This window comes from Phoenix dactylifera, chromosome 2 (assembly GCF_009389715.1).
Source record: "Phoenix dactylifera cultivar Barhee BC4 chromosome 2, palm_55x_up_171113_PBpolish2nd_filt_p, whole genome shotgun sequence".
Taxonomy (NCBI): domain Eukaryota; kingdom Viridiplantae; phylum Streptophyta; class Magnoliopsida; order Arecales; family Arecaceae; genus Phoenix; species Phoenix dactylifera.
This window is the reverse complement of record NC_052393.1, coordinates 8,533,871-8,555,874: the sequence shown is the minus strand read 5'-3', so window position 1 is coordinate 8,555,874 and position 22,004 is coordinate 8,533,871. Positions and strand designations below refer to the sequence as shown.

Here is a 22,004-nt window from a genome sequence, read left to right as displayed (position 1 = left end):
TCATTGGACCCCGTTTAATCGAGAGGCCCGCTCCAAGCGCGATGTCGGTTAGATCATGGCCGTCCAGGGTTCTTGATGGCCTCACTAGTACCTAATCGTATTAAAACAAACAAAAAAAACCAAAAGAAAACTAATATTTCATGTGGACCACACGAGCGTAAGGTCGAGGGGAAAATAAAAATCCCAGCCAATGTACGTCTTGTAGTATTTTGGGTGTTTAGAAAACACCTTAAATGATTTCCTTTCTGATTCAGGCATACGGATCTTTCTCTAATTTTTTTTCCTAAAAAAAGCACTTTTATGTCTTTTTTTTCCCTTTTTTTTTCTGTAAAGTACCCCTACATGTTCATCCCCAATGCAAGGGGCAAACAAAAGCAGTTCAATCAAATCTTTGTAAGTGCATTGAATTCTTTGAATTTTGGAGGATAGATGCATTAAGAGTTTTCACACTGTGTCGTTGATTCCAGAAAAAAAATCTATCTTTAATGATTTGCGTGCCTATGTAGCCAAACTTTTCTTTCTTAATTTATTTTTATTTATTTATTTACTTATTATTATTTATATTTAAGTTTAAATTTTCAGCATGCTTTGGTAGCGGAGGATTTTTTTTTTCGATCACCTGGAAAAGCTAATGAAAAAGTCCATGCTCCATTAGTTGTTCCTGTTGTTTGTATCATATTCAGGTCACATTGTTTTAAATATTTTTAATATTGAGAATTTGGAATTACAACCCAAATAATGTATATTTCAGTTTGTAAATCAAGTGTTATATATATGATTTGCTTTCTTCGTCGAAAAATTTGAAAAATAAATATTTATTTTGAACAAGGAATTGGCATGAGCAAGATCACTCAAAGATAACATGGATGGCTGCTGGGCAAATAGCCAAAGGGGTAAAGCTTGATAACAATTTTTTTGTTGGCCGTATCCACACGTGTTTGAGCAGCCGTTGCACCAAACAAATAAAAAAAAAGCTTGATAACAATTTAAACGGATGGTTTAAATTGATTTAAACCAAATCAACTTAAATTAGTTTTCTAAAAATGAAACGACCATATATTTCGTTCAGATTGGTTCAATTCGATTTACCAGATTGGTATTCTATTTTATATAAAAAAAATAATGATAAAATAAAATATATATGGATTAGGTCGGATCGGATTGGACTGATTTAAATATATATATATATATATATATATATATATATATATATATATATATATATATATGGGTTGGATTGGATTGAGTCGGATCGGATCGAGTTTGAATCGATTTTTTGAAAACTCAAATTAAAATCCAATTAAATTTTTTATTCAAAAATTTTTCAAACTAAAAATAATTTAAATTTTAAAAATTGATATACTAGGTTCACCATTCAACCGAATTTCTTGCATACAGGACCTCGATGATGACAGTAGGGCTAAAATTGAATTGGATACATATCGAATACTAGCATATCCATATTAATTTTATTTAATGAATACGGATATAGATATTAGTCGGATGCAACAATTTATATTCATATTTATTTTAAATGAATATATATATATATCAGATATCAAAAATATGAATGTAAATACGAATACAAATCAGATAATTAAATTTTATGACTACACTATCAAAAATATTGCTAAGTAGATGATAAATCAAATTAAAATCATATTAATATGGTCATTTATTTTTCTTAAAGATTTATGAGTGCTATATAAAATTAAATAAAATTAAAAAAACGGATATCCAAGATAGTTATTTATTTATATCTATATTTTTTTTATGAATATGGATACAGATATTAGTCGTATATTCAATTTTTTATCTATATTTGAATAATTTTGAATACTAAAATAAATAACTTTTATGCTGGAGAGAATTTATTATGAGTCATTGTTTTTTTTTTTCAGCTGAAATCTCGGTTTGTATCTGAAACGATGCACAAATATCTCGGTCTCTATTATGTCGGCCTAGATAGTAACAGAACCAGTTTCGATCGCCACATACGGCGACGGCCTTATGATTTCAAAAGAGAGATGATTCCCATAAAGCCCTTCGGCTCAACCGGGGCAGCTTGATGGATTCGATGAGCGAAAACCCTCATTTCTCTAGTCCTCGCTTTTCCTATCATTTAATCCTACTCGAAGATTTTTCTGCGGTATAAAAGCTTCATCTGACAAGCAATAAACTCGAACCGCCCGCTGGAGCTGGCATAGTACTGTGAAGCAACTATGCCTTCAGCCTTCCCATTGAGCAGTAGACTCGATCCGTCCAACGACCACCTCATTTCACAAACAACAACAAAAAAAAAATCCTTCCTAAATAAAATTAATATCTTAAATTAATCGATAATTATATGTCTAACATATCAGCATAGATTTTGACCATATTTTTAATTTTCCGAGATAATCATTATCTCAGTCTACAAAACATAACTCTGCTTAGGAAAGAACAGCACGAATCAGAAGGGTTGCTTGATCAAGTTTTCAGAACTTGTCTGTTGGAAAAAGAAAAGAAAAGAAAAAAGAATATATACACTATAAAAAAAGAAAACAAATAATAATACATAGCATAATTTTTTTAAGAAAGGAAAAAATAATCCAATAACCAAAAAAACATACATATGCTTCATAGAATTTATGAACACTTTGATCTTCACTCTATTTAAAGGGAATTAGACGTCGATGTCTGCATCAAATTTGGGAAAAGAAGAGAACATTTAACAATACAGCAGATGCAGGCCACTTAGAGGACTAAGACTTGGGGTAATGAGACACAAAGACAAGGGTTAAGGAGCACATATAATTATACAAGTGAAATCAGTAAGCACCATTGAAGAACAGAGATGACAAATAGGGGAGAGGGAAAATTCACTGAACATCTTTAACAAGCCTCAATTGTTTCTCTCTTAAATGTGCTGGGTCGTCGTTTGGTGTCAGTAGCAGCTGATGATCTGGATCTTCCTCTTCACTCTCCTCCACAGTTGATGAAGTAACTGACACCAACTCATCTTCTGAAATGTTTTCCCCCATCAAAAGAAGCCAATAGTTAGCAATTCCATTCACTTCACATCATAAAACATGGAAGCATCGAATCCGCATAAAATTGGATAACATTAGTTTAGGCAGTGCTTAAAGGCTTTAGTTTCTTCAGTAACTTTTCTAATTCAAAGCTGAGCTGTTTGGACGCTGAAAAAACCGTGTACTACAGTAAAACAAGGTGGCATGTCTTCAAGTAAAAATGAAATTGAGATTTCTCAGTTTTTAGTCATCAGACTTCTTTGTATGAAGTTAGGCAACATCACAGACCATCATGGTTTTTTGGAAGATAAAACATGCCTTAAATATCAAGTGTTATTAATTTTATTTCTTTTGAGCGGAGTAAAGCAGCCATAGCCCATGGGCAGACCAGAAGTCTGACTGCGAGACTTGATCCATACCTTTGCCACTGGAACCTACCAGATGTCCAAGAGATTGCGCAAATATCTTACAACTGTAAGGCTAGAAGATCAACCTAACTGGTTTGGATGTGATTCCAGGTGGAAACTAATAAACCATAATTATTTCATTAATATAATACAAACTTACCGGAGAGTAGTGGTTGAGCTGGTAAATTTCCAACCGATTTAACCTGAATATTTTCTGGTAGAAGACAGTTGCAGAAAGAACCTGAAGCTTCACACAAGTTCACAATTATTGATACCCACCATTCCTTTGGAGGACAGCAAACATATTCAGATAAGATACTGACCTAATCTTGCAAGCCGATTTACCCATCCTGGAATTGGTTTTCCAGTCAAATGCATACAAACATCGTCAGTGAAATGATTGCAGTTCTTGACGAACAGATGGTAGGTGTCGCCATGATATTTTCCAGCAAGGTTTTCGATGAAGCTGCGGAACTCTGAACGAGACACGTCAGTGGTGCCCAGCCACACAGAACGCCGGAAGACAAAACCAGGGCAGCATCTTGGTTCCACCTCAAACACTCCACTAGTGGGGTACTCATGTGCTCCAAATCCGTACTCCATACCATGTACTGTTTGTCAAGTAAAAAAAAAAAGAACTTGAAAATATTTGAAAAAAAGCAAATTATAACAACAAGAATCTAGGAGATCAATAATTAGCAGGTTATATGTGCAGAGCCCTGAGAGAATAATCTTGTCTTGTTTCGTTCTTTGAGCATACAATATTATCTCCCTTCAAAATATGAAATTTTGCCAAACTCAAATAACTTGCGGGTGCACTCTTTCAGGCTTTTCACATTTTAGATCAATAATGATGTGCAGTCATTCAATTGAAATCTTGTTGGTTTGAAGTTTTGGAACATCAATTACTACTTTGCCATTTCTACTAGAACATGAATCTAAATTGTGCCAGTATCTTGGTAGCCGTAATCTTCTATCTAAGTTGATGCGCCCGCTTCGAAATCTTCCTAGAATCTCAAACCTACATCCGTTTTCTAAGAGTTCCTTACTAAAAGTATTTCCAAAAGTATCCATTTCTCTGCATGCACAAACCTCTCCCGTGCCTGCTCATCATTCTGGCAACTAAGTGGTAGAAGACAGCTTAGACCAAATGAAAAAAAAGCAGATACATCAGTAACCAAATAACATGTCGACACAATAGACTTTGATAAATGGGCTAGACCCCCCAACAAAAATAAATTACTAAATATGCATCTCAGTCATTTCAACTAATTTTTTTTTATTAATAAACACTGGTACAACTGTTGAATTTGAATATGAAACAACTATAGACTCTAGTAACTGAGATAACAACTTCCCAAGCACAAAATACACCTCACTCTCATAATGACACTTCTTGGAAAAACAGAAGAAAAGAATGAACAAACTCTCATAGATCAACTTTATGTAACACATATTTGTAACAGATGCATTGAAAACTGTAGTATCACAGATTTACATATAAAACCAAATAGTTTCAGCAATTGTCCTACACCAAGATCAATTGAATGAGTCAACCTGTGGGCTGCCAATCCATATAAGAATTTATCAAGGCCCAATTCTCATACAAAAATGCTAATCTTGTTTTCTTGCATTAACTTCTTTTCTGTCTAACAACCAATTTTGCTATTGTTCATGCATCAATCTGTTGGACTGGAAAGATCCAAGCTCCAACGAAAACATCCATTTGATCAAAGAATTTCTGCATCCACCCTCCTCAGATCCTCCTGAGCGACACATGCTCTAAATTCCAAGCTTTTCTAGTGAAGCTTAATGCGCAAGCATTTGAGTAAGTCTTCTCACCAAAATATGTGGCCAGTTCACATGCACACATGGATTTAGGACTGGCGATGAGCATGCCAATGTAAACAAACGGCAAGTGTATACAAATTATATGAACAATCAATTTACAAACACAACTCCAATGTCAGAGCACCAGCAGGTGAAAATAAATTACTCGATGCCTAAACATTAGGCATAGGTTTGGACCCAGAAATTTCCAGAACGATCCAAAAAAGAAGAACAATATAAATATCTTTGTTTAGCAAAAAAGGTTCATCATAAGAGAAAGACAGGTGGATTCACAATCAATGTTAAAGAAGAAGACAAGAACCACTGGTTGACAAAGTTGAACTAGCTGCATCGTAGCAGATTCTGAAACTCAAGGTCACAGTCTGTAGTTTAATAGCACACCTAATACCCAATAACAACCTTCACTTGGTTGGGTTAGAGTCAACACAAGTCCAATGCTGACATAAAATTGGATTCCGGCATTTGGTTCAAAAGATAATAAAAATATCACAAGTCCGATGCTGCCCCTAGCAAATATGTGTGAACATGTTGCACTTAGACCAGTTGCCTATGTCTGTTGAAAGAGCAGAAAAATAAGTTTTTAAGAGTTTGGGATGCAATGGACTATTGTGCAGTGGCAGGGAATAGATTCTATATATAAGAGCAGCAAGAAAAATAAAAGGGCTAAGAAGAAGAGGGAGAGAGGAAGAAGGAGAAGAACGATAAAAGCTAGCAAAGGGGAGGAGAGAAGAGCAAAAGGTAACAAATCCTTAAACAAAAAGGAAATGAAACTTAGTTCCATCTTCACAACTGCTTACATGTAGCTAGTTCCATTATGACAGCAAGCAGACAACATAATAGGAAAAACTCCAAACAGCAGATAAGATGGGCAACAAAAAAAAATTGCATCGTATCTCTTAAATCTCTTCTAAATATCATTTTAGGAAAAATAAAGGAAAGAGAAAATTGCATTGTAACTACTAACCTTGTTCTAGTAGATCTTCAATGATCATCCACGAACAGCAAACTCAAGCCTTTTGTTAAATTTATGAACCCAGCAGGTCTCCCTGCCACTACGCTCATCATGTTCTTAATCTTATCTCTATGCTTTTATATCCTCCATTATCCTACCTTTGTTCACATAAAATTTCACAAGCTCAATCTCAATCAATTTTGTAGATGATACACATGTGACATGTCTATTAGCTTAGACAAGACATAGTTTTGGGGCTTTGACCATGATCCAACTACCTTGATTTGCATGGCTTCTCTTTACATGACACATGGGTATCCTTCACGCAACTTAATGCCTTCGTTCCAGTAATAGAAGGATAACTTGTTACATATTATATAAAGATTCAGAGTCCTCAACCCCTGGATACTATAAGCTAAGTTTTAATATGACCTATTAGGTAAGATCTATTGTCCAGGGTCCAGAAGAAATTTAATGCTAGTTTTAATATAACTTTCCCCCATAACGTAGACCCAAACCGCAATTTATCCTACCCATCTTGTGGCATCAAGGAGAAAACACTTCCTACGAAAGCCTCTATCATGGATATATCTCATATTTCACAAGAAAGTGGTAGAAGGATGGACGCCAAATTCTTACTCTTTAGTCCTTCTATTACTCCCAAATAACAAGTACAAATTCAAAAAGGAAAACTGGCCCATTATAATCAGGACTTCAGAATTTCATAGCTCTTCCTTATAAAGCCAACAGATCATAATCTACAAAAGATCCAACTTTATGAAGTCAACAAGTTCAAATAATCTATAACGTATCAAACTCTACCATTCTTGCTTCTATCAGAGAGAAAAATTTACCAGAGAAAGAACGAGAGAATATGGGGGTTTGGCGTGTAGGTGTGGAAGGGGTACTTTTAAATTCTGAAATATTTGCTATTCATTCTAATTCAAAGAAAACTCGTCAGTGTACACACACCCTTTTCTTCGCGCTCTCTAAGCATCAGCCTGACCACCCAAAGGTAAAATTTTTAACCTTTGCAACTCTACAGTGATCATGACAGCGCAACAACGCACGCTTCGCATGAATACTTACAATCCTTTCGGGAATCCAAAAAGAAACCAACTAATAACGGTGCGACGGGACTGGTCTAAACAATTAAATTCAACTCCCACCAGATTTCTCAAGAAAAATAGATGAAATAAAAGGGAATTACAAGGAAACGCACCTTGGATCCCAGAGTGGAAGACCCCGAGGCCGAATAGATATAGATAATTGTTCATGGGGGTAAGATCGTAGACGTTCAAATAGAGATGCGTCCTGCCTTTGCTGTCGCTCCTGCCATCCTCCTGCACCTTCGGGGACGCGCATCCCGGCAGAAGCGACCGCATATTACCGAGATTCCGGAACAACCACAAAAGATCCCTCAGACTCCCTAATTCCGGATCAATTTCCCCATCTCCGAGGCCGGGATTCGAGCTCGAATTCAATAATCCAGCGAAGAAGGGACCACATTTCGACTCAGGAATCTGAGGAATTTTGGGACGGATTGGTGGTAAAAGGAGGAAAGTGAAGATCTTGGGCTGGATATCGTAGAATCTCTGAAAGGACGGTTTTATTTTGAATGATATATTTATTCTCCTTTCCTTGTGCAGGAAAGGAGAGCTTCGCCCGTCAAGCGGCGGAAGGAGGAAAGCGACCTCTTCTGAATTCTTAATTAATATTGATTGGAAAGCGATCCAGGCAAAAGAATGGGTAGTTCTATATACACCCCCCCCTATTGCTCAGGACACCCCCCCCAAAAACCAAAAAAAAAAAAACCCAAACTAACCTTTAGTGTAATTACCATATTGCCCTTGAAATTTTCTCATACACCCCCCTTCCTCCTCCTCCGTTTCGTTTTGAAAAGAAAAAAAAAAAACACCCCTCAAACCACCCTTAAATCCCTCCTCCCCCGTTCCCCCTTCTCCCTCTCGTCGCCGGCATTCTCCCGATCTCCGACCACCTCGCCGGCTTCTCCCGGAACCACCTCGCCGGCTTCTCCCGAAATTTTTTTTTTTCACGGTTCGTGCTCCGTTCGGCACTGGATCGCCGAACAAAAGGCTTCTGTTCGGCTGAACAGTGCCGAACAGAAGCCTTCTGTTCGGCAACCCTCAACCGAACAGATCTGTTCGGCTGCACAGTGCCGAACAGAAGGCTTCTGTCCGGCACTGTTCAGCCGAACAGAAGTCTTTTGTTCGGCGATCCAGTGCCGAACGGAGCACGAACCGTGAAAAAAAAAATTTCGGGAGAAGCCGGCGAGGTGGTTCCGGGAGAAGCCGGCGAGGTGGTCGGAGATCGGGAGAATGCCGGCGACGAGAGGGAGAAGGGGGAACGGGGGGTTTTGGGCGTTGGCGAGGTGTTTTGGAGGGGAAGAGCGGGGTGGGGGGGGTTTGGGGGGTGTAGAGAGCAATTTAGGTGAGGGGGTGGGGAGGGTGGGGGGTAATTTAGGAATTTTTAATTTTTTAGGGGTGTCCTTAGCAAATGGGGGGGGGTGTAGAGAGTATTTAATTTTTTTTTAATTTTTGGGGGGTGTCCTGAGCAATAGGGGGGGTGTATATAGAACCACCCCAAAAGGGTAGTTCTATATACACCCCCCCTATTGCTCAGGACACCCCCCCAAAAACCAAAAAAAAAAAACCCAAACTAACCTTTAGTGTAATTACCATATTGCCCTTGAAATTTTCTCATACACCCCCCTTCCTCCTCCTCCGTTTCGTTTTGAAAAGAAAAAAAAAAACACCCCTCAAACCACCCTTAAATCCCTCCTCCCCCGTTCCCCCTTCTCCCTCTCGTCGCCGGCATTCTCCCGATCTCCGACCACCTCGCCGGCTTCTCCCGGAACCACCTCGCCGGCTTCTCCCGAAATTTTTTTTTTTCACGGTTCGTGCTCCGTTCGGCACTGGATCGCCGAACAAAAGGCTTCTGTTCGGCTGAACAGTGCCGAACAAAAGCCTTCTGTTCGGCAACCCTCAACCGAACAGATCTGTTCGGCTGCACAGTGCCGAACAGAAGGCTTCTGTCCGGCACTGTTCAGCCGAACAGAAGTCTTTTGTTCGGCGATCCAGTGCCGAACGGAGCACGAACCGTGAAAAAAAAAATTTCGGGAGAAGCCGGCGAGGTGGTTCCGGGAGAAGCCGGCGAGGTGGTCGGAGATCGGGAGAATGCCGGCGACGAGAGGGAGAAGGGGGAACGGGGGGTTTTGGGCGTTGGCGAGGTGTTTTGGAGGGGAAGAGCGGGGTGGGGGGGGGTTTGGGGGGTGTAGAGAGCAATTTAGGTGAGGGGGTGGGGAGGGTGGGGGGTAATTTAGGAATTTTTGATTTTTTAGGGGTGTCCTTAGCAAATGGGGGGGGGGGGTGTAGAGAGTATTTAATTTTTTTTTAATTTTTGGGGGGTGTCCTGAGCAATAGGGGGGGTGTATATAGAACCACCCCAAAAGAATGCCCTCTAATATGCTTGCTATTACGGGAATACCCCCCTTTCCCCTTTGGACACGTTTCACCGAACGAATGGTTGTGCATGACCTTTTCCTGTTTCGCCAGCAATAAGACTCGCCGAACACGTCAGGTGGGCGCGCTACGACGCATAGCAACAAATAGAAATTCGACACGTCTGCCAATTACCTGTATCTCGTCTACCTGAAGTCCAAGGAGTGTCGGTTTTTTTTTTTTTTTTTTTTTTGGTGCGAGGCAAAAAAAAAAAAAAACTCGTGGGGGAGTCGATTTCGGGTCTTATCTCCGGTCCCGGGCTGCTAGCCAATCACGCAGGTTGACGTTTCACGCGAGATCACGATTGAGCCGTAGAACATTGACCGGCGAATCACGCGAGCCTTGCTGCATCACCGTCATCTAAAAGACAGATACCTGTGGTTGGTCTGCAGGCGCTCATAAATGCCAAAAACAGACAGGCCCATCACGATGCGACGTTTCTTCTTAGAGAGAGGAAGAAACTGTGAAATGTTTTGAGATTTGGTCTGAACACAGGAGCAGTTTTCCTTCAAAATCATGAAGAATTCTTTGATTCCCCACATATTAATCAATCTCGATCAACTGCTTGCTTGCTTTCACTGTCCCTCAATGATGATGGTGGGTGGACATGAACCGTTTCATAAAAATGGTATAAAGATCAGGTTTACTCATGCTAAAGGGCTCGAGTTGCATGATTGAACGTCGTTTCATGATGTCGACCATTGGATCGTGCTCCGCATAAATCTCGAAGCAACTCCAAACTCATTCCATGCCGAGATACAACCCCTGTCCCATGCTAAATAGTTCTCATTCTTAACAGGAATATGCCTATGTTCTTGTCTCCTTTATTTGAGACAATTTATCATGGTCAAGGAACACTTCTACAGGTGGCATGGTTCCCTTTCGTTGATTGTGACCATGAAGCTTAATTGAGCATAAAAAAGAATATGTTTTACTACATCGTTCATACACAAATGTCAAGCAGAAGAGCGCCAGGATTTTGATTTCATCAGCTTCATCCAAAGTTACTCCACGCGTGGCAACAAGAAAGCAGAAACACATTCATGCCTTTCTAAGATCCTTGGCAAAGGAAATCCTGAGGCTCCACAACATTATAGTACAGTGAAGATGATCTCCCATCAAATTTTGAGATCACCTGGTGAGCTGCTAAGCCACAGTAGCGCTTGCCAAGCCGTGCGACGCAAATGTCGATAATTTTCTTGAACATGTTGTCATCCTGAATGCATGGTTGCTCTAGGAATTCAGACAGAGGCATCCACTGGGAGCAATAAAATCAAATGCTTAAGCCAGGGTTTTGAGTCTGTTCACTTCATACAAGTCTAAAATTACCAGGAATAATACGAACTATTACCAATAAAAATAAATCTACATGAGGTTCGCAGGTGAGAATGCGAAGATCCGAAGAATATTGCTATGCTTTTATGTTGGATGTAAGCATGTAGTTATCACTGCCTGCATGGTGGTTATAATTATAATTTAACTAATGCGGTTTGTAAGGGGCAAAAAAATAAGAAACTAGTACTTTGAATATGGTTAAGTAATGAAACGTAATATGCCAGGATTCATATGTCGATCAATCTCAAAACATCTTAAAGCAGGTGTTAGAATTTTAAATAGGAGCAGCCCTATGGTGGAGCAATGTACTTAAAATAGTTTATAGGCTCCATCTCAACTATAGCTATTGTTGTCAAGACCTAAGCATTCGCATAACATAAGTAATAAGGTCAGGAAGCAGAGTATGATATAGTTTGCGCTTCCAAAAATGAAGAGGTTATAAATTGTGATCACGCTCCAGAAACGTTAAAGAAAAAGAAGCAAAAGAGTCATTTTAATAAACCTGTTTCAACAATGTGTAACTATTTATTAAATTGCAGTCACAACGAACTACTAAGATTCGCAGAAAAGACATAGTGGGAGAATTTCGGATCTCTAGTACGGATAGGTTATTAGCTGCTGTGAGCTGATAATACCCCCGTGAAGGCCAGCCTAATAGGGCTGAAATCAGATCGAAGACTGGCATATCTATATTTATATTTATTTTATTTAACGAATACAGATATAGATATGGATATTAGTCGAATGCAAAAATTTATATCTATATTTATTTTAGACGGATACGGATACAAATTGGATGCCAGAAGTATATATATATAAATATAAATATAAATTGAATAATTAAATTTTATGGTCATTGAATCAAATATATCACTAAGTAGATGATAAATTAAATCAATAGTATATTAATATGGTCATTTGTTTTTTCTTAAAAGTTCATGAGTGCCATATAAATTAAAGAAGGTTACAAATAAAATCGGATATTTAGATACGGATCGAATAGTTGTCTATTCATATTCATATCTATTTTTTTTTTATGGATATGGATACAGATACAGATATTAGTCGAATACACAAATTTCTATCTATATTTGGGTAGATTCAGATACAAAACGGATCCGGACGGATCGTTATCTAATCACTCTCACCTTTGTAGCCTGACCGTAAAGCCCATCAAACATCTAGCCCATTGAGTGTGCTAGCTCGGCGGGGAGTGAGGATTCTCTCAGTTTGTGTGGTCTGCCAGAAGGTGGAGTATATATTCTATGTCCTCATTGAGTGTCCGCGGGCCGTTTAGATTTGGGGGTGCACCTCGGCCTTTTCCGACCCGTGACAGGGGTGGACGTCAATTGAGGATTTTCTATATTTCCTAGAGGCTTCCTCACGAGGGCTCAGGCTTGAGGAGCAGGAGTTTAATGCTGCCTATCTGGCCTACCATTGTTGGCTAAATAGAAATACCCGCGTCTTTGAGAATTGCAGCACGCATCCAAGAGTGATGGCGGATAGAGCTCTACTTCATGCGGCGGAGGTTATCGACACTACTAAGGCATCGCCCCTTGAGTCGGCTAGGGTAATCTGGAATTTCCATTCTGCTCTTACAGCGTCCAGAACCATGCTTGTTTATTGGGAGCCCCTACCTCCCATCTTTCTCAAGATGAATTTCGACGATAGTGTTGGCGAGAAAGAAAACAGTGGAGATGTAGAATTTGTTATCAGAAACCACAATACAAAACTGGCAACGGCTGGAGGTCGACGAATATTCGATACGTCTGTCGTCAGCGCTGAGCTCAGAACTGTATGGGAGGGTATCACCTATGCGAGGCTTGTGCTGAGTGCTGATCGCATCTCCCTCGAGGAGGACTCGGTTACGGTGATCGAGTGGGTTCAAGGTCGGAGATGCGCTGCTAGTGAAAGGCCATTGCTCCACGACATCCGCAGACTCTTGGAAGAGTGTGGCTCCGATCAGGCCACACATGTCTATAAGGAGGTGAACAGTGCTGCTGACTGAGTTGCCTCTTTTGCGGCTCACCACTCCGGCAGCTTTATTTAGGCGAACCACGTGTCGCACCTGATCTCTTATATGATCTTTTTTTTTTCTATTTTTTTTGGTTGTACTCATATCTGTTGCATGTGGATCGTCGTTGTACTAAAAATAAAAAATAAAAAACAAAAAACATCTAGCCCATTAAAAAAGGCCGGTTCACTAAGGCTACAATAAGTGTCCGTACTAGCCCTTATGAGCCAGTAGCTCGTTAAACCTTCGAGTAAGCTGGCCCTAGCTATAAAGGCTCCCCAACGAGTACCCCATTAAACCTTCGAGTAAGCTGGCCCTTTACGGCACTAGCCCATTACAACTTGCGGTTAGGCTTGAAAATTCTCGAAATAATTGGATAAAAGTCAAAATAATTAGAAACAAAGCACAGCTCGCGAGCACGCTTGCGTGGTGGCAAGCTCATAAGGCTCAGTATTTGGGAAAGTATTAAATACAACTGTACTTGCTTAAAGTTTTCCATGTGGGACTAAAGTTCATTGAGCTAGAAAATATTTTCATGGTTCAATTTTGCTAACCAAAAAACAAAAAAATATTTAAATAATTAAACATTATGGATCGTAAATGATGTGGTCACAGGGATAATGCTTGATATCTATGGTCATGGTTACATAGTTGTCTAGTTTAGATGGTTTGTCAACAGGTGGTAGGGTACGATGGCAAACACTTTATTATACACAATAAAGGCTATATAATAGTTTCATAGTAGTGCTGAAATTGAGTTGACTATAATTTGGATATTAATATATCCATATCTATATTTATTTTAAACGGATACTGATACAAATCGGATATCAAAAGTATAAATATAAATACATATGTAAATCAGATAATTAAAATTTATGACTACAGAATAAAAAATATTATTAAGTGGATAATAAATCAAATTAATAGTATGTTAATGTGGTAATTTATTTTTCTTAAAAGTTCATAAGTGCTATATAAAAATAAATGAAGTTACAAATAGAATTAAATATTCGGATACGAATCGGATAATTATCTATTCATATCCATATCCATTTTTTTTGATAGATATAAATATAGATACGAAAATTAGTCAAATGCTCAAATTTTTATAGTTTCAAATATGAAAACGGATCCAAATGAATATTATCCGATCCACTTTTACCCCTATCTTGTAAAAATCCAGCGTAGTTTAAAAAATTTAGTCCTGAGAAACTCATAATTACTTTGATTACCAAGTACAATAGTTACCTTGGCTGCTTGTATTTCCAGGTCATCTATCTTAATCTGGCTTGATAAAGGTCTCAGCATGCAGATGAAAAATAGATCTGATTTTCCAAACGCCACATGGTGTGCATGCCTGATATAAGATAAAATAAAACATATATTAGCATATAAAAAAATATATTTAATCTAAAAATAAAAATTTATATTATTTTTATATAATTTGTTCAGCCTATTTCATTTCTATAAAACATGAGGCCACCAGGCATGATACAAATTTAAGGAGGCATCGGTGCAATATATTTGTTATATGCTGCTATAAATAGTTTGATTCATGTTGTCAGATAACATGTTTATTACCTTCCTAATGTTCTCCACAATTACAATTCAGTATTTTTTTTTTTGGGAAAAGCAGTTATTCTTTGCACTTCGCATGCAATTGTGCCATAAAGACAGACTAAATATGCTGCATATAAATCCAATACATAACTTGATTTATTTCTGAGAAGAGCATATTCTTTGTTTAGTTACATAAAATCACCTGTTATCAGTTGATAATTTCTAAATATGCACAATAGATCTGAAAAAACATGTGTAAATTTTTCAAGGAAAAAAAGATTAAGTTCTTATAAACCGTAGTAGTAAATAGTATAGACATGATTGGAGCCTACGATTCCACCCACTGTAGTAAACCAGTTCATCTAAAATTGGCCTCAAAGATCCAGTCATTCGAGAAATAAGGCAATGACACCTTCAGTAAGTGCACCTCAGAAGTTCATTATAGTTCCTGAATTCTGATTGACCTTGAAGCACCATCTATTTGAAGGCATATTTGAAAATTTGGATCCTTGATGGCCTTCATTGACAGATTATGCTAATTATGATTAAAATTATCTTCATGGCATTCACATGAAGTGGGAAGCAAACAGTGCTGGGTTATAGAAATGTAAGTTTAAAATGCACTTTAGCTTTCTTCTTAGCTGAAAATTTTTCTCATAAGATATCTATTCTAGGATTTGCAGGTTCTCAACTTGAATTTTGAGAAGCAAGTGCTGAAAGTGCAATATATGTCACTCTGGTATCAATATTACAAAAGAATAATGATTACAAACGTCCTCCTCAACCTCGAGGCAAACTAAACATAGAAGATATAGTGGATTTGTGTGCAGAGAAGGGTAGCACAAAGCAATATGGTAATAAAGATACTAAAATAATTGCACAAGAAGTGCTGAACGAGATAATGTTTACACAAGCAGTTACCAGCTTAAGCATTTGCTGATATAGGTATAACTGTAACAACACATTTACTTAGTTAAATTTGTACCTCTTGGTTAATAAGGTATAAGTGAAGCAACTCATTAATAAATGCGTTGGTTTTGTAAGTGCTTGTGACTCAAAAGCATTCAGAAATAAGAAAAGGAAAATATCATTACCTAAAAGCAACCATTTCTACAAATTCCGTATTGATCTGTAAAACAATTAGGAAATAAGGTTAACATGCAGGTATATAGCAGTTATATAGCAAGGGAAAAAAGAATGATGTCTTTATTTTTTACTCCAGTTTCCTCCTTGACCTCTCTCACAGCCCCAGTAAAGATATCCTCAGACTGCCAAGCACGAAAAAGGAAAAGGAAATTGTCATTCGAGAAGGCTAGGTACTCTCTTAAGAAAGAAGACTAAGAAGTATTTTTAGATATATTGCTAGAAGTAGTACCTCAAGGATGAACCCTGTAGGTAGTTTCCAAGTTGAAGCACAATATTTCTCTTGCACCACAAGCACCTATGGAGGTTCAATGGATTAACATATATGAAGAACAAAAAATTAGCACACATTATAAATGATGATTAGAACCTAAACCACTCATTAAAGTTTTACACTGAAAACTGTGAGCATCATAAGGTCATCTGATAGAAGCCACCGCTAAAGTGTAAGATCAGATTGTTTTACAGTAAAGACAAACATAAGCTTTACAGTATGAAAGAGTTAACCTTTCCACCATCTCACCTAAAAGAAAAGTCGAGCTCATTATAATTTTCTTTTTTATCCCCTCGAAGAAAAAGCAATTTAGAATGTCATTCAAGAAATAGAAGGAACATTATGGGTGCATGTCATGCCATTCTAGACTGCATTCTGAAATGCTTCATGTAGTTGATATTTGCAGAAACATATCAAAAAAATGAGTCTGGAGTTTTTCTTTAGTGCTCTGTTGTGCGTCTGTTGAATTGAATCACCTCATATACTTTGGGGGAAACTAAAAATACTGTGACTTGGGATGCACATGTGGTAGAGCTAGCATAACAAAATGTTTGTAGGTGATCTAAATTTTAGATGCAGATATCTGATAAAAGCATCAAACTGGAATGATATTCTAAATACACATTTAACACAATAGAAATCAGAATAAGATAAGAACCAGAGATGGTTGCCTTGCAGTAGATAGCAGTACTGGACTTTGAGTAGTTGTTCGCTTCGTTCTTGAACCATTTTTTCCAGAAAAACTATGTGAACAAAGCAGACTCTCAAGTTGTAGGAACTCACTAATGTTCAAGTTGTGGGCATATTATTTTGTTAATCAGTGAAAGGAATATGTGTGCCATAACTTAAACCAAAACGAGATATTTTATATACGAATTCTCTTGCCCAATCGTAAAAATTGCAAATACCAAAACCTGCCAGGTGGAACATCAGTCAAGCTACAAGCGACAGCTAGAGTGGCTCATAGAGACGACTTTTAGAACCTGGTGGAAGACATCGGCCAAGAGTTGAGAACAGGAATTTCCATGCCAGCAATTAGCATAGAAGCTCCGTGGATAAAACTGAGCTATTTCAGCCAGTCCCTCTTGGCATATGTAGGCCAGATGTGTATAGTTTCAGAGCATTTCCACCCTATGAACAGGCCAACCTACTGAGAAAGGTACGTATAAGCCCTTGTACAGACTATAGTATTTAGATCAATGAATATAATGAATCAAAGAATAGATTAGCAGACTACATGCTAAACGTGCAATATAAAGCAATACACACATACGAATTGCAATTGTTTTTCTAACATTTTAGACAAAAGAAGCTTAGGTTACATTATTTTGGAAATAGAAATCTTACATTTATCCTTATACTAAGCTTACCTCGTTTTTATCATTGATCACAAAACCCCCAACCCCAACCTGATGTGATGCGTTGGCAGGAAGCAAGCAAGGTCCTTCAGGAATCCAATATGTTAGCATTACATATGTTTGCTCTGCATGATGGTACTTGAATCCCTCCTGCACAATATGCAAATAATATCAGTAATTATAGAAATAATGCTTTCACAATATTTCACACTCGACAAAGTTAGCATCATCAAAACTAATAATCTGTTAGAAATTTAGAGTACTTATTTTCCATTAACCAAGAGTATTTAGATAACCATCTGAAAAATAAAATCAGATGACCCCTTGAATAATATTCACTGCGAGATATTATATCGAACAGGTGCGGTGCAACAGGCCAATAAAATCCTGCGAAATTGGCCCCAAATAAAATTAAAAAAAAAAACATAAAGATCCAGTGATGAAGGAAACGGCAGTACCGCCCCCCAAGACTCCGGCAGATCCGGCAGCCGGATCTCCGTCGGATGCCATCAAATCCGCCGCCGGATGCAAGCCTCCTCCATCTTTGCCTCTTCCTTCTCCTCCACCTCCTCCTCCCCATCTTCTTCCCCCGCCCACCGATTCTTTCCCCACCTCCTTCCCTTGTCCACCATCCCCTTCTCCGGGGAGCACCTCCCCGGCGTCCCCAAACCCCCGCCTGCCCTTCCCCATCCCTCCCCCGCTCGGATCCAAATCTGTCCTCTGCTTCAATACCGCCACAGTCACCGTCAACATCAACGCCGCCCGCCCCACTTCCTCCCCATGAGGACTCTGCGGGTGCGCGTTTAGTTCCGGTAATTTGCTAGATTGAATTTGGATAGGAAGTAATTCAAATAATACCTTTCGTTATTTTGGATGAAATTTAAATTATGATAAATAATATTAAAATAATTTCGACATATAGCTTATATGAATTCGGAGCCAGGTTCATCGCAGCTGACTATGAATCTATCCTAATATTTATGATTAAATTTGAATAAATTTGAATCTTTAGCCTGACGAAGACGTCTGCAGCCAGCACCCCCTCCGCCTCCCACGCCGCTTCCTTTTATTTCCCCTTCTATGTGGCCAAAATGTCCATATAGCGGCATTTTATTGGCTTGGTGTACCACTGAGCTGGTACACCAAGCGTAGGCTATAATCTCTCGAATAAGTTGTTATATTCTTATGATATTTCTTTTTTTAGTTAAAGATCAAACCACGACAGAAATTGACCAATCAAAAATTGGAGGGAGAAGCCAAAAATGCAGCTGTCAAACTTCCCAATTACCATAGATTTGTAATAATTTAAAAAACGAAGGGACACTCTCTGATACTTAGATATTCCTGCAACATATACTTAGATTTTCATGTTGGACATAGGAGTTTTTTTCTGAAAAAAGAAAAAAGTTAGAAACAGAGCCTAACGAATCTTAAAGGCAAAGAAACAGAGTACATTTTGAAAAATTATGAGATTAAAGACTGAATCATTGAATCCATAGCTTTATACCTTAACTGCAATAGGAACAAGCTCAGAGCGATCCAATGGCAATTTTAGCCATACCCCTTTCTTTCCCTGCAAGGAACTCACACCAGAGCACATTTTAGAGTCACACTAAGTAGAAAATATGGAGGAATAGATTAATCAACATAGAACCATGAATACAAGACTGAAAGCTAATCAAATAATAAGTTGGATAGAGTGTTGGAACATTTCTTCAGCAATCAGCACCAACGACACTAATTGTGTTAAGAGTGTTTGAAGATATTTGTGCGTGGTAGAAGCAAGTCTAGTTGGAGAGCAGGGTTTTAAATCATCAAAACCCACAATAAAGTGAAGGATTTTTTGCATGGATACCCTTCTAAATATCAAATTTTGCATGAATACCCTTTTAAATTTGATATTTGCATGTATACTCTCGTAAAACTCTGTTATTGTACAAATGCCCATAATATAACGGTTGTTTTAACGATATTAAGAAAAATCATATTTATATTAATTAAAAATAAAATAATTTTTTAAAATTACGCTATTGTAACCGTCTTCTTTTCCTGCTATCGGGATCACGATCTATTTGCATGTCTATTCATTAAGGGTATTTTAGTCATTTTAATTTAAAACCGTTAATTTTTTAACGTCGTTAGATTGCATGGATACATATACAAAAATAAAAATAAAAAAAAAAGGTAGAATGACAAAACAAGTATTTTATGAGGGTATACATGCAAATATCAATTTTGAAAGGGTATTTATGTAAAATTCGATATTTAGGAGGATATTCATGCAAAAAATCCTAAAGTAAAACAAATTGTGTAGAGTTGAAGTCCAAATTGATGATCTACTGCTTTCAAATACCTCCACTTTCCAGTGGGAAAGAGATGCTCGCAGGGCAGAAGCAAAGGTATTTGCATTCCAAGGCAATCCCTCTGACCTGATGATGATTCCTCCATACTCATCTTCATAAGCATCAAGTACATAATTCTCTGTGGGAGATGGCCATAGACTAGCAGCAACTTTTGATCCATTTATAATAGAAGAGTCACTTTTCATCAATTTTTCTGGGGCTATGGAATCAATATTTTCACCAGATGTTCTAGCAATCGAATAAGAAACCTTCGCCCGAAAGCCTGAATTTGAAAATCAAATGAAACAATTAAAACCAGATGGAAAAATTGATCAGGTTAAAGAATTGTGGATAGCAATGTAAAGCACACAAAACAGGGAACTACAATTTGCATTTTAAAGCATACACAAGGTGGAATAAATAAGTATGACAATCCTGCCGAATCAGTATGACTATATGATGGACATGGTGTACATACTGCAAAAGAAAAGGCTGTCTGAGGAAATGGCACTAAGCAAATTAATTATTTTTTTTTTGCTCTCATGGCGAAGTATACTCGAGTTGGGATATACCATCAAAAAAAGAACACAAAAAAACTAGAATACAAGAGTTTGCTTCTTGACCTACTTGAACCAGAGGACTTAGAGCTGTAATGAAATAAACCAGATAACCAAAAAATGCACTAATTCCCCCTTGCATTCAAGGTTTTGTTACTATGATAATGGAAAGGAGCTCAAACTTGCAGCGGCTAAAACAATCCAATGACCCCAAGCACCATAGGGTCCATTAAACTGCATATATCCCAGTAACCATAGCAGGCTCTAAAGCATCGAATCTATCAGTCAACACCCAGAAAATTTAAAAGGAATGATAAATGAGTTATAAAAGTAAAATGCTTATGGGGGAAACTACCTGTGTCTCGAAAGAAACACACTTGTCCTGAGAATCTTAGGTCGCCCCTGTGGCTGCTGATCAACGGTTTTGAACATGTCCTCCCTAAGAACACCAGCTCCAACTTTGAATCAAACAACACCTTCTCCATAATCTAAAGAATCACTAACAGTCTAGAAAAAATCTACGCCCCCAACAAGTATCCCACATCAAGTCAGTACTGAAAGGATCAAAGCTGCAACGTAGGATGCATCGCCCATCGGAGCAAGCGAAGGTCTCCGAAACCAATGACAGCAATGCCAATTACAAGCCATCTAAAATGAGTACAACCCAATAAAAATACTTCCCATATTTATATGATTAAGCAAACAAATCTTATCCTAAACAGCATGGCAATATCTATCAAGTGGCTCTTGGGTGCTTCTTGTGGCTGAGCGGGCGGAGGCCTGTGTATGACAAGGACTTCCAAGGCAAAAGGCATTAGTATAAGCATTGATCGATGGATTCTAAGTAGGAATATCTGCGAAGCTATTCATAATATATTGAGTGATAGCGAGAAAGGAAGCATATCCTGTGATTTATGAGAGGAGTCGCCTGTTTGTTTCATGAGAATGGGTGGCATGAGAGCACGTGATTCTTGGGGCCAAATGGTCGGAGGAAACGGACGATTGGCTGAGGATTTTAACGGGAAGGCGGTGGTCCGGGGCTTGTCGTGGCTCGAGTTCGTGTTTTGTGGATTCCGGTGGTCGACACGTCAGAGAACACCGCATCCAGCACGAGGAACACGCAAGGTGCGCATGGATAAGATATCCCCCTCGAGTTGGATTATTTATTTAGAGCAGTGCTCGATGCACCCGGGCCTACAGAAATGCGGCAGTGGGACCAGTGCGGGGCCCACTTCTGTTGCAGAGTGTGAATTTGGGTGCCGGGAAAGTCGGTGTATGGGAGCACCATTCCATTGTTCTACTCCGTGCGTCCGGGAGAGCGTGGCAGCGTAGGAGAGCAATGCTACGGGGCCCAATTAACTGGTGCTCCTGTACAACTTGTCAAATGTAAAACCCAATATCCTCGAGCCACATGGTGAAGGGCTGGTTTGGTACCATATTTGGGCGGTGAAAAATGGACGTGAGGAGAGGGAATCAGTTGTATTTTTTTTTGTTATTTGGACCGTCTAACTACAGGGATAGTCAACTCTTCGATATAACAGTTTCGGGTATAGAGCTAAGGACCGCTTGGGCAGACCTTCGTCATGCCCGATGTGCTTTGCGAGCCAATTCTATCGTCCTGAAGAAAAACTCAGCCACGATCATCAGTTGGATCAGGAGGACCCAAGGGGTAATGG

At 38.5% G+C, this 22,004-nt stretch overlaps 2 protein-coding genes across 5 annotated transcripts; both read right to left on the bottom strand.

Moving 5' to 3' along the window:
- Positions 1–2,587: 2,587 nt before the first annotated feature.
- On the bottom strand, positions 2,588–7,914 carry LOC103712182 (deSI-like protein At4g17486). Of its 2 annotated transcripts, none has more exons than XM_039120085.1 (4): positions 7,444–7,914; positions 3,742–4,029; positions 3,579–3,665; positions 2,588–3,004 (listed from the first exon to the last, which is right to left on the bottom strand). In XM_039120085.1, exons 1-4 carry the CDS (start codon positions 7,604–7,606, stop codon positions 2,862–2,864), a joined length of 681 nt encoding a protein of 226 aa, XP_038976013.1. In that variant the 5' UTR covers positions 7,607–7,914; the 3' UTR covers positions 2,588–2,861. The 2 variants fall into 2 exon arrangements, with proteins under 2 accessions (XP_038976013.1, XP_038976016.1); XM_039120088.1 differs by having other exon boundaries at positions 3,579–3,659; positions 7,444–7,912.
- Positions 7,915–10,515: 2,601 nt separating this feature from the next.
- On the bottom strand, positions 10,516–21,219 carry LOC103697040 (nudix hydrolase 8-like). 3 transcript variants are annotated; one of them, XR_005508934.1, is made up of 10 exons: positions 20,684–21,219; positions 19,783–20,054; positions 18,937–19,002; positions 17,442–17,579; positions 16,030–16,095; positions 15,872–15,922; positions 15,749–15,783; positions 14,343–14,451; positions 11,094–11,194; positions 10,516–11,000 (listed from the first exon to the last, which is right to left on the bottom strand). XR_005508934.1 is itself a non-coding variant. In XM_039120078.1 (9 exons), the coding sequence occupies exons 1-9, from the start codon at positions 20,811–20,813 to the stop codon at positions 11,016–11,018; spliced, it is 894 nt and encodes a 297-aa protein (XP_038976006.1). In that variant the 5' UTR covers positions 20,814–21,219; the 3' UTR covers positions 10,516–11,015. The 3 variants fall into 3 exon arrangements, 2 of the variants coding, with proteins under 2 accessions (XP_038976006.1, XP_038976004.1); XM_039120078.1 differs by lacking the exon at positions 11,094–11,194 and having other exon boundaries at positions 10,516–11,042; XM_039120076.1 differs by lacking the exon at positions 11,094–11,194 and having other exon boundaries at positions 20,684–21,207.
- Positions 21,220–22,004: the final 785 nt, after the last annotated feature.

What these genes read in the sequence shown, in the direction of transcription:
- LOC103697040 (XM_039120076.1), bottom strand. Translation starts at nt 20,813, where the DNA reads ATGGAGAAGGTGTTGTTTGATTCAAAGTTGGAGCTGGTGTTCTTAGGG. An exon ending in CTACAGGGTTCATCCTTGAG is followed by an intron (nt 15,923 to 16,029) that starts GTACTACTTCTA and finishes CGTGCTTGGCAG; the next exon opens with TCTGAGGATATCTTTACTGG. An exon ending in TGGAAATACAAGCAGCCAAG is followed by an intron (nt 11,001 to 14,342) that starts GTAACTATTGTA and finishes TATTGCTCCCAG; the next exon opens with TGGATGCCTCTGTCTGAATT.
- LOC103712182 (XM_039120085.1), bottom strand. Translation starts at nt 7,606, where the DNA reads ATGCGGTCGCTTCTGCCGGGATGCGCGTCCCCGAAGGTGCAGGAGGAT. An exon ending in CTTCCACTCTGGGATCCAAG is followed by an intron (nt 4,030 to 7,443) that starts GTGCGTTTCCTT and finishes CTTGACAAACAG; the next exon opens with TACATGGTATGGAGTACGGA. An exon ending in AGCTCAACCACTACTCTCCG is followed by an intron (nt 3,005 to 3,578) that starts GTAAGTTTGTAT and finishes AAAACATTTCAG; the next exon opens with AAGATGAGTTGGTGTCAGTT.